General features: G+C 29.5%; 1 protein-coding gene across 1 annotated transcript; it reads left to right on the plus strand.

Moving 5' to 3' along the window:
• Nucleotides 1-116: 116 nt before the first annotated feature.
• LOC134240234 (uncharacterized) lies at nt 117-11,264 on the plus strand (the record flags this gene model as incomplete). The annotated part of the gene is made up of 5 exons (XM_062722327.1): nt 117-247; nt 1,094-1,169; nt 2,481-2,575; nt 5,153-5,290; nt 11,203-11,264. Coding segments are annotated over exons 1-5 (405 nt in total), but the record flags the coding sequence as incomplete, so codon positions are not given.
• Between the last annotated feature and the right edge of the window lie 34 nt (nt 11,265-11,298).

Genomic DNA, 11,298 nt, shown 5'->3' on the forward strand with positions numbered 1-11,298 from the left:
AGGAATTCAATAATTTAATTCCGCATATTAAGCTTTATTTCATATCTTTGTTTGCTTTTTTAATTTGTAAATATCTAATTGATTCCATGTTAGAATTTCTATACAGTGCAACATATTTTGAAAGCAACAATGTTTTAGTTTAGAGGATACATCAATAAGGAGCTGTTGAAAGCATAAAAAACCTAAGATATAAGAAAAACAAGAAGACAGCGGATGAAAAAAATGACAACTTCGAAAATTAAATTAGGTAATATTTAATCCATTATGTTGTAAATGAAAGCATTTCAGCCAGAATGTATTTTTTAATATTACAATTCAAAAGCTAAAAATTAACGTTCTTAACTATGTTTTCATTATTTACTTTAAAACTCTTTGAGCTGTGTTATGTACACAAAGCATAAAAAGGCGAAATATGTTTACACAACATTTCAGCATATCATTTTTTCTAAAGGACTATCTTCGGTATTGACCAATGCTAGCCCCCCCCCCAAAAAAAAATCAAACTTTGACAGAGAAATATATAACTATGTTCTAAAAGAGGGGGATATCTGCAGACCCCAAAGCACTGACTATTTTCATTAGCCATGACGTCATATGTTTGATGTGACGTCAGGAAAATGAGATAAATTTAAAATGTCCATAAATTCTACAGAAAAAGGCTTTTATGTTGTCGATATTTTGAGTTCAAGTCGTCGAGAGCGGGTTTGCTCCAGCTCAGTATTTTGATATAATGTAAGGAATGATAATAGCAAAAAATGTAAATATTGTACTGTCCAGATCAGCTTGTGCTCCATTAATTCTATATTCATAATTGAACAACTTCTGTCCAGTTTCTTATTTCTGAAAAATATTCAAAATCCAAATAGTTTTTGACGTAATAAAAGCAAAAATTGTCAATATCCTGTTTTAAAACTATATGTTTTGTTAATTTAGATTTCTCATGTAAATATATTATTCAGCACATTTCAAGTAATTTTCTAAATATAACTTTTGTTGTGGCAAAATCATGCAATATATAGCATAAGTCCTCTAAGTTTTGTAAAAAATATTCCTGACGAAATAAACTTTAACGTTAATTAACTTTATATTTCAGGAATTGTCGCTTTTATTCTTTTGATTTTTTCTCAAAGTAGTTTATCCATTAAGGCAATTGGGACCATACCTGTGAAGTAAGTACGTATTATAGTTTAGCAAAATGAAAGAAAAACTATTTAAACTTCAGCCCTTTCTGTTTAATAAGAGTAACCCTAGTGATGTCTAGAAAATATGACAGAAAAAGTTAATATTATTTCTAAAGTGTTTTTCCATCAACGTAAGTTTAGTTATCAAAAACTAAGTAGTCTACAGTCTTGAAATAATTGGAGGAACCTGGCTTTTCTTGCCTTTCTGTCCGACAATTCGCAAGAATGTAAAAGATTCATGTGTATCTACCAGTACAAATGAACAAAAAATTAAATTGACAATTAAGCCATCCCTCATAAATTTCGTAAATCAAAAAAGGCATTATCAATATGTCATGTTCGAAAACATTTAAGTTAATACTGAATTCATCGCATGCAAGAATTCCATACTTTCCCAAAGTTTACTAAATAACAATGTAGTTAGTCAAGGCCTATATTTCCCTCAAATTTATTTGAATCTTTGATATTTTGTGATAGGATACAAATCTCTGTATCATAAAAAAAGAAATTCAATCGCACTTTTTTGTCCACATATTTTGAAAAATTCCTATCAAACCACTTTTAGAAGATTGTGAAAACAGATAATTGATTTTTGTGATGTTTTTTTTTTATAAATACTACCTCTTTGTTATTAAAATCAGAGAATTCACTGGTAGAGTTGAGAAAAACATGATGTACAAATAGGATTTACATGGCCCCGAAATTTATAATTCACATGTAAATATGCCATGCTTAAAAAAACTCTTAAGTAAAAATGCATAATTCAATTTTAACAAAAAATCAACAGATTGATTAAAATAGATCTAGGAATGAAATATATCAAGATAAACAAAATCGAAACAATGTTTGAGATATTTTGGCGATTAATAAAAATCAATGGTAAAAAGTTAAAGATTCAGTGAATGAAATCGCAATATCTTACCTTTATCCTTTTAATAAGAACCTGGCCTTTATTGTGCATTAAGAATACTTCATTCCATTTATACATGTCTAAATATCAGCCCTCTACTATTTTTAGATGAAAACTTATACCACATTTAATAAAAGACTCTGAAATCGCATTTAGACGGCATAAACACATTCTAAAATGTAGGCTCTAAAATAACCGATAATTTTTCTAATTTTCAAAGAAATTATGACAAAACATATCATATGTTATCATTTTTCTAAAACATTATTGATTATTGACATTATAGAGAAATTATTTCCTTCTCTTATGTAATATTTAGAAAATTAGATAAAATAGATTTAATCGGTGTTACCTTAATTCTTAAGTCTCATTTTAAAATTCCTCTTCAGGTTATGCGCTCAGGATCATTCGATTCTTTTCCAGCATATGGAAATATCTCTTTGCAGTTTAATCAATGATGAATTATTGCATAATACTACTCAAGGTAATCATACATCTGTTTTAATTTTCAAAGAGAACATGTTTTTGTATCAGAATGTCTTTCATATAACTTGTTTGTCTCCAATGTTTTAGCTACAATGTATAGTATTTGAAATTTTAAAAAAGGTTATTAAGCTAAAGCTTTGAAGAAACTTTAAATCTGACATCGTCTCACATTATATATTTAAATATATTTCAATTCTTTAAAGATAAATTCCTAAGAATATTAGAGTGTAAAAGTCATGACCTTGAATAAATACAGATTTACGATGCCTTCATGTGCGTACTTCTCGTCCCTTTAGGTATCATTAAAATATTCCTCAAAGTCCTTGCTATATTGTCTTTTAAAAATCTTTTACACCTCTCTATATTTTTTCTTAGAGTATAAACTATGTAAATGATATTTTTCTATAAATTCAAATAAAGACAATTAAGAGCAGATGATACATACATTTTTTTTTCTTTGGAAGAGACTTAATATCATGTCACAAGTTTAGAAAAGTGGATAATTCCTAGAATTTTTTCTCCTAAGACTTGGAATATATTAGTAATATTTCAATTTAATTAAAAAATATGGACAAAACACACTCAGTAAAGGTTAACAGATGAAAATAAATTTCAGAATATGTTACCCTGGTGCTAAAAGTGTAAACTAAACTTTAGAAAAATATACCAAGCCGGGTGAATTTATTAAGAAAAGCAAAATGGAAAGATTCAGCCTATAGTTTATTGCTGATTTTTTATCATTTTGTATTTCGTCATAAAATCAACCTGGTTTGGTATATTTTCTGAAGTTCATATTACACTTTTAGCATCAAGGTTACATATTCTGAAATTTGTTTTCACCTTTAAATCTTTACTGAGTTTTGTATGTCTATATTTGTTTTTTATTGAAATATTTGTAATATTTTCCAAGTTTATTTTATTTTTCAGTTCTTAGGAGAAAAAAATTCTAAGAATTATCCACTTTTCTAAACTTGTAACATGATATGTTTGTACCATCTGTCCTTAAGTCTTATACAAAATTTAAATAACAAATTGATGAATTGAACAGCAGGCAAAGCCATTCGAGTTCTCCCTACAATGTCAAGGTAAATACACACACTTAAACGTAAACTACTAATTAAACAAACAAAATAGAAAAAAAGAAAGAAGAAAAACGTAGATAAATACAATGTACATGTGGTACTGGTTTGGAAATGTTGACAGATGTAACATATATGACTGTGTCAAACAAAACGTTTGGTTGCTGCTTTTTTGGCTTGTATTTCGTCAAATTTTGGAATATATTTTGAAATACCTAGTCCATGATTAAGATTACTATATCATAAGAAAGTTTGTTATTATAATGATTGCAGAAATATTAGATCAACACTCTTTATAACTATAACTCAGATACTGTATTGGCTCGTCCCTCTCGCTATTTTTTTACTCATATGGAGATGCCTCCACTCTCCGGTAGAGAGATGCAAATACTCGGCACTTAGGGCCATTGAGCAGTGCGGCGGTCTTTTTCCTGCTAGCACCTTTTGCGACAAGAGACGTCTGTTAATACGTTCTCACCACAAGGACCGGTCACCACGTCTCTTGGCGAAATTAGAACCCGCAAGGTAAGGATCAACTCCCTACTTGCCACAGCTACCTTAGAAGATTAATCTAACATTAAAATTCCTAATGGTTGATTGATTTATTGTTGTTTAATGTCCCATTCGAGAAATTTTAACTCATCTAGATAAGTCGGCGTAGGCCGGTGAAGGGCTTCAAACTTTAGACTTATTTTCTGCATCCAGGACCACCAAGTTTTGAGGGTACATCATCTTGCTAACACCTACCGTGACATACTTGGGCTTACGTTTTAATATCATATCCGAAAGATCCATGTCTTTCACTTCTAATGCCGAACGCTTGGCGAAGGAACAGTCACTATCTATGTTTACGTCCTGAGTTTGACTTGCCGCCGCGAACAGGAATCGACCCCGGCTCTCCCGATCAAGAATTGAATTAAAAATACTTTTTAGAATCAATATTTCACTATTTATTTTTTAATTATGTTTTTTTTACCAGTAAGTCATTTTTTTTCAAACAATATGAATCTCAAATACGTATTCTTTTTTCTAACTTTGCAAATGCTCATTACCTTAAAATCAAAAAATCCAAATTTCTTTGATATTATTTGAATGTTCGAAATAGATTTAAGTAGTCTTTTAAGAAATAACGTGTTAAAACTGATAAATGACGATGAAACAAAAGCTATCTTTAATGGATATAAGTTCACTTTTTCTAATTTCCTTCAAATAAGTATTTGCTTTGCGTAAGCCATTTTTTAAAAAATCGAGCAAATAGAATATTTGATTTTTTTATTATTATAATTTTTCTTTTAATTTGGACACCTCTTTGAATAAGATACTCTTGCTATATTACTTTTGATCATTCTTTTTTTTTCAAATGAATAAACGTAATTCTTAAACGATTTTTATATTAATAATAAATGATTTCTGACATAAAATTATCTAAACATGCATCTTTTACAAAAATTTTATTTTTGTCATTTCGTGATTCAAGGGAACTATTTTACTTCTAGATAAAACGAATGTGCAGCTTGGAGAAATATGTGTTACAGACGAGCAATGCTACAACTCAGGTGATTTTCAAAAATGTTTAATGAAGCATTGTTCATGTAAAGAGGGATATATTGAGTATAACATCCAATGTATTCGTGGTACGTATTTAAATAATTTTGACATACTTTCTTGTACTTTGTATGTTTTAGTAGGAAAATATACCATATAAGCTAAATTTTTGGCGAGGATTTAATTTTGGCATTATTAGCGAGGGCGCCAATATCGCTAAAATTGAATATCGCTAAATGTCAATTGCGCTCTATTTGTAATAGCTTCTTTAGGAGGCATTCTAAAATAGCTAAATTTATATCTCGCTAAAAATAAATTACCCATTTTTCATGAGAAATCGCAAAATTTGCATCTTGCTAAAATTTCCACTTATACGGTATATACATGAAACATATGGAGATGATTTGCAGACCATATAAATTGCTAACAAAAATTATGAAAAGCTTATTTTCGTTATAAAAATATATACAATGGAGAAAACCATTTTTTAATACGATATTTTTTATTATTCTTGCATCAAGGGTATATATCCATCCACTTCATATGAAAAAATCATCAAAACAACGTTATATGAAAAATAAGGACATTCTTACATTTACTTCATTATCTACGAACATGAATTAAAAAAACATCGCAACTGTTATCTCTGCATTGAAAATCAAAGACAGTATTTTAATGTCTAGTTGTCCGTAGTTTGAAACAATGTTTTGGAAATTGGATTATCCTAACAATTAAAAAGGTACATTTAAGAGAATGTGTTACCCCATCCCATAAAAAAATAAATGTATCATCACAGATACTCTTTTTTGAGGTTTAATTTACAAAGGGTGTGATATTGAACCATATCATCCCCGCAAATCCATATCAGCCCTGCATGACTGATACGTGACGTCAGCATATTGCATATGCAAAAATCCTGTATTTGTTACAAAGTATGTAGGACAACTTTTTTTTTGCCAACAAAACTTAATTTAATAGGCCCTTAGTAACGTTTTCCACAGGGAGAGGAGTTTAAGAGGGGACATTGTCTAGCTCTATATAATTAACTATCATAAGATTGATTGATTGATTGTATACTGTTTAACGTCCCTCTCCAGAATATTTCACGACGTCACCATTGCATATTATAAGTATGGTTAACAATGGTAAATCAAGTATGCGGACATTTTATATTGTGAAAGCTAACACATCAACACTTTTGAAAGGCATAAGTTCTACGTTTACTTTAGCAAGTATTAATAAAGTGATGCATATTATAATTCGAATGCCAATTTGAATTTGCTTGCATGCAATTGAAAGTAGGCTTTTTCTTCCGCTAATTTTTCGTCTTGAAATTTTAAGACCCTATTTTTTAGTGGGGGTGGGGGGTCCTAGGGGATCTTTAAAATGAAGGATATGGAGATAACGTACAGTATTCAATATCAAAGTTCATAAAACAATACAAAATAGGTGCAAAGTAAACACGGGCCTTCAAAACATCAGAGATAGGATCAGGTGCCTTGGAGGAGTGAGCATCCCCTGCCGACCGGTCACACACTCTATATGCTCCTTCTCCTGATCGAGTGATAACGAAAAAAAAATCCTTCATCAATTCAGTGTATAAAATACTGGAGTAACAAATTATATGAAAAACACCACTGAGCATTTGACTCAGTGGTAAATTGGATTTGCTGCAAGGTCATTGTATTGACAGTAAACTAGGAAATATTTAAAGAGTATCAATCGAAAGATAGAAATTTCTTTTCTTGCTACGAGTTTCTACTTTCCGGTTATTATTTTTATTGTACATAATCATTCTTAACATTATATATATCATTGTCATTGTAATCAAAGTCGATATAATCACTATCACCCTCATAAAAATTGATTGCTATATTTGCTTTCCTATGATATCCTATGATATCCTATGGCGAGGAATGCTCATACAGTGAACAATGTAATTTTTATGGAGGAGTTTGTACGAGAAAACATAAATGTTCATGTAGTTTTGGTCATGTATACGACGCCAAAGGAAAGACTTGTCATCAAGGTGAGTTTCAAAGCATTTTTAAATTGTTTTTTTTTCAAAGTTGGCCGACATGTATCTGTTGTAAATATATTAGAAATTTATTGCTTATGGTACACTTATTATTACTTTATAAATATTTAATTGGCTTTTCACAAAACACAAGGACGTTTGTCATGATATACATGTATAAAGTGTTTACCTCTTTCTGTCTTTCCATTTTATTTGGGTTTTTAAGATCAACATATAATTTGCATAAATTAACAAGAATCAAATTGTGCATTAATTGCACATGTGAGCTTGTAACTATGATCTTTTCGTGAAGTATTTAATAATATAATAATATTACCAGAAACTTTTCTAAAAAAAGACATTTTTTGAAAATAAATTTAAGAAGTCTGCAAAGAATCGCAAAGTGCACATGTATATTAAATCAAGGCAGCATTAGACATCAAAACCGATGTAAATGTTCCCTTTCAAAAACAAATTAATACACACATACACAAACACGGCCTAGCGCGTTATTTTATCCACTCCAACTGCGTTGACATCCCTCGTTCTTGCATAAAGTTCTGCTAATGTGTTAGAGATAATTGAATATACGAACAATACCACAGGCCTTTAGAAAGTTTTATTTCGATTTCAGAAAAAGGTTATAAAAAATGTACTAGGTTTTGGAACTTCTTACAAATGGTGCCCATTTTCGCCAATAAAAAGCTTTTTATAGAAATGATCTAAACTTTTATTTTCAATCCATTTCTATTGTTTTTATTCATGTATACTGGTTAACAATCTTCAATACTACCAAAGCCAAAATGCAGTTTACGTCCAGATATATATTTAAAAAAATATTCCAAAATTGACCTACTTCTATACTGCAGAGTATGTTAATATTGGTATATCTTGAGATAATAAGAATATATTTTTATTACCTAATTTTTATTAAAGACACATGTAGGCATCAGGTAAATGTTCCAAGTCTTTATATATCATGAATCATTTTACAATCGAAGACTGTTATTTTTATTTTCAATATGATTTTGTTTCAGGCACTTGAAGTTACTCATTTTTTGTTATACAAAAAAATAACCCGATACCTAATTATTAGATATGGGTTTCACTTTTATGTAAACCAAAAAGGAAAGTCAGGTTCCTGTCGATTTAAAATTTAAAGATGCATTTTGACATTTCTGCAATATTAATCTTATATGCATGAATATTCTTCTTTTTTCAAAGAATCAATGAACGAAGTGATTCAAACAACGGTAACTATCAGGGATGGCAATTTGTAACCGTTTAATCGATTGATCGGTCGGAACTATGCTAATCGGTAAGAAAATCCGTAGTCGGTTAGTCGGAAAAAATAAAATATATGTAATAAGCGCTGTTTCCTTAAAATCCATTCTGTTTTGTTTGGGTTTAGAAAAGAAAGCGCTGCATAGATTTTTAGAGTGTTCTTACACAACTTATAATTAAGAATATTTGGAGGTAATTAATATAGTTCTCAAGACTGAGTTCGAAGGGTAATTGGTCAATTCGTAAAGTTTAATTAGTGTTTTATAACAGATAGTGCTGTTTTTTATTTAATATTAAAAACATCGCCGTTAAGCACTTTTTAGTATTAATAGTATGTCTATATTTTGCCGTTATCTAGTAAATTATATTATTATAAACTCGTTGTAAATTGTAAATAAAGTGAGAATTCAGACGTAGACTACTTTTGATTATGGTGACAACGCAGAATTAACTTTTTTAACATCTGCTTTCAAAGTTGGAAAATTATCCCTGTCTGATTTCTCAAGCAAGATTCATGGTTTTCTTCTTTCTTGTCTATTGAAATTGAAATAAAGTATACTCTTATGGACATTAAATGCCCCTATCAAAATCATAAGTAGAATATAACATCTAACGTATTTTTAGCCTTTTTGTCTATATTAAAAGAAAATGTCCAAATGTATATCTTGATACGACTAACCGGTTAATCGGTCGAAACGTTTTGCGGTTAACCGATTAGCAATTCTGCAATCGATTGCTACATGTATCCTTAGTAACTATACATAATATCATACATGTATTCGGTATGACAAATTCTATAGTTTTTAGAGGCCTGTTGCAACCACTATTGAAATAACGACCACTATTGAAATAATTATATCAAAAGTGGTTGAGAGTGCATTTCAATAACAAACATAGTTAGTAACCACTATTGAAATGCAACCACTATTGAAATAATTATATCAATAGTGGTTGAGAGTGCATTTCAATAACACACATATGTAATAACCACTATTGAAATACGACCACTATTGAAATAATTATATCAATAGTGGTTGAGAGTGCATTTCAATAACAAACATAGTAATTAACCACTATTGAAATACAACCACTATTGAAATAATTATATCAATAGTGGTTGAGAGTGTATTTTAATAACACACATATGTAATAACCACTACTGAAATACGACTACTATTGAAATAGTTATTTCAATAGTGGGTGAGATTCAATTCAATAACAAACATAGATTGCAACCACTATTGAAATAATGTTCACTTTTGAAATAAAGATTTCATTATGGATTGAATTATGGTTTTAGTTTTGTAATATTACCAGCAACTATCAAAATAATTATTTAAATCACTTTTGAAATTATAATTTAAATACCTATCTATATCTTAATATAAGGACAGATGATACAAACAAAATATGGATGCATGGATTTGTATATATTTTTTTGGTCTGATTTCATTGAAAATGATGCAAATAATATTTTTCTAGAATGTAAAGTAGTTGTGAAATTGTAGACCTTCCTTATTAATTTATACACTTTAATTATTAACCTATATGTTTTCCACCCCACCTCTAATTCTTGTAAAATTTTGGATGAAAAATTAAAAATTACGTGGTGAAACTTTTCTTTCGATACTGGTCGTATTTCAATAGTGGTTGAAACCTATGGTAATCATATTGAAAAGCACTCTTCCCCACTATTAGATAATTATTTCAATAGTGCTTGTATTTCTATAGTGTTTGAAACCTATGGTTATCATACTGAAATGCTCTCTCACCCACTGTTGAAGTAATTCTTTCAATACTGGTTGTATTTCAATAGTGGTTAATATCTATTTTTGTTATTGAAATGCACTCTTAACCACTATTGATATATTTATTTCAATAGTGGTTGTATTTCAATAGTGGTTACTAACTATGTTTGCTATTGAAATGCACTCTCAACCACTATTGATATAATTATTTCAATAGTGGTCGTATTTCAATAGTGGTTACTTACTATGTTTGCTATTGAAATGCACTCTCAACCACTATTGATATAATTATTTCAATAGTGGTCCTATTTCAATAGTGGTTACTTACTATGTTTGCTATTGAAATGCACTCTCAACCACTATTGATATAATTATTTCAATAGTGGTCGTTATTTCAATAGTGGTTGCAACAGAGGCCTGAAAATAAAATAACCTTTGATAGCTTTAATTTCTAACATTTCATAGAATGAATAAAAACAAAATATTTGGTCTATCTGATATTGACTTATTTTATTTTAAAGATACCTTATTTTATATACGGTTACACATTCCAAAACTTTGTTACAAATCTGTTCTATAAAATATGTGATCCTATGTAATATAATTTGAGAGCATTTCGTGTAAAAAAGTTTTTCATTAAGTATATTTTGTTTATATTATTCATCAAATTGAACATGTCCTGAAGATAAATGTTTTGATTTATTTAATCTATGATTATTACTGTGGAATCATCATTATTCGTCGGCTCCACGAATTCTTGGATTTCGTAGGAAACACTTATTAACGAAATAATTTAAATCACAACGCACAATAATTATTTTGTGAACATAATTACTTATTCAATCGTCTCAAATTATGAGTTATCCACAAAACAATAAAAAAAACTCCTTTACCCAAGAACATTGATCCTCACGAATGAAAAACGATTCCACAGTATTTATCTTTATTGTAGTTGGAAAGGTAGTTGGCACCACAGTAGGAGCTGGTATTTCCGGACTTATTATCGGCGTTTTGGTAGGATCTGTCACAATGTTTCTCACTCTGAAGA

This window comes from Saccostrea cucullata, unplaced genomic scaffold, assembly GCF_032062105.1.
Source record: "Saccostrea cucullata isolate Sc308-1 unplaced genomic scaffold, CSIRO_AGI_Scuc_v1 ctg17385, whole genome shotgun sequence".
Lineage (NCBI taxonomy): Eukaryota > Metazoa > Mollusca > Bivalvia > Ostreida > Ostreidae > Saccostrea > Saccostrea cuccullata.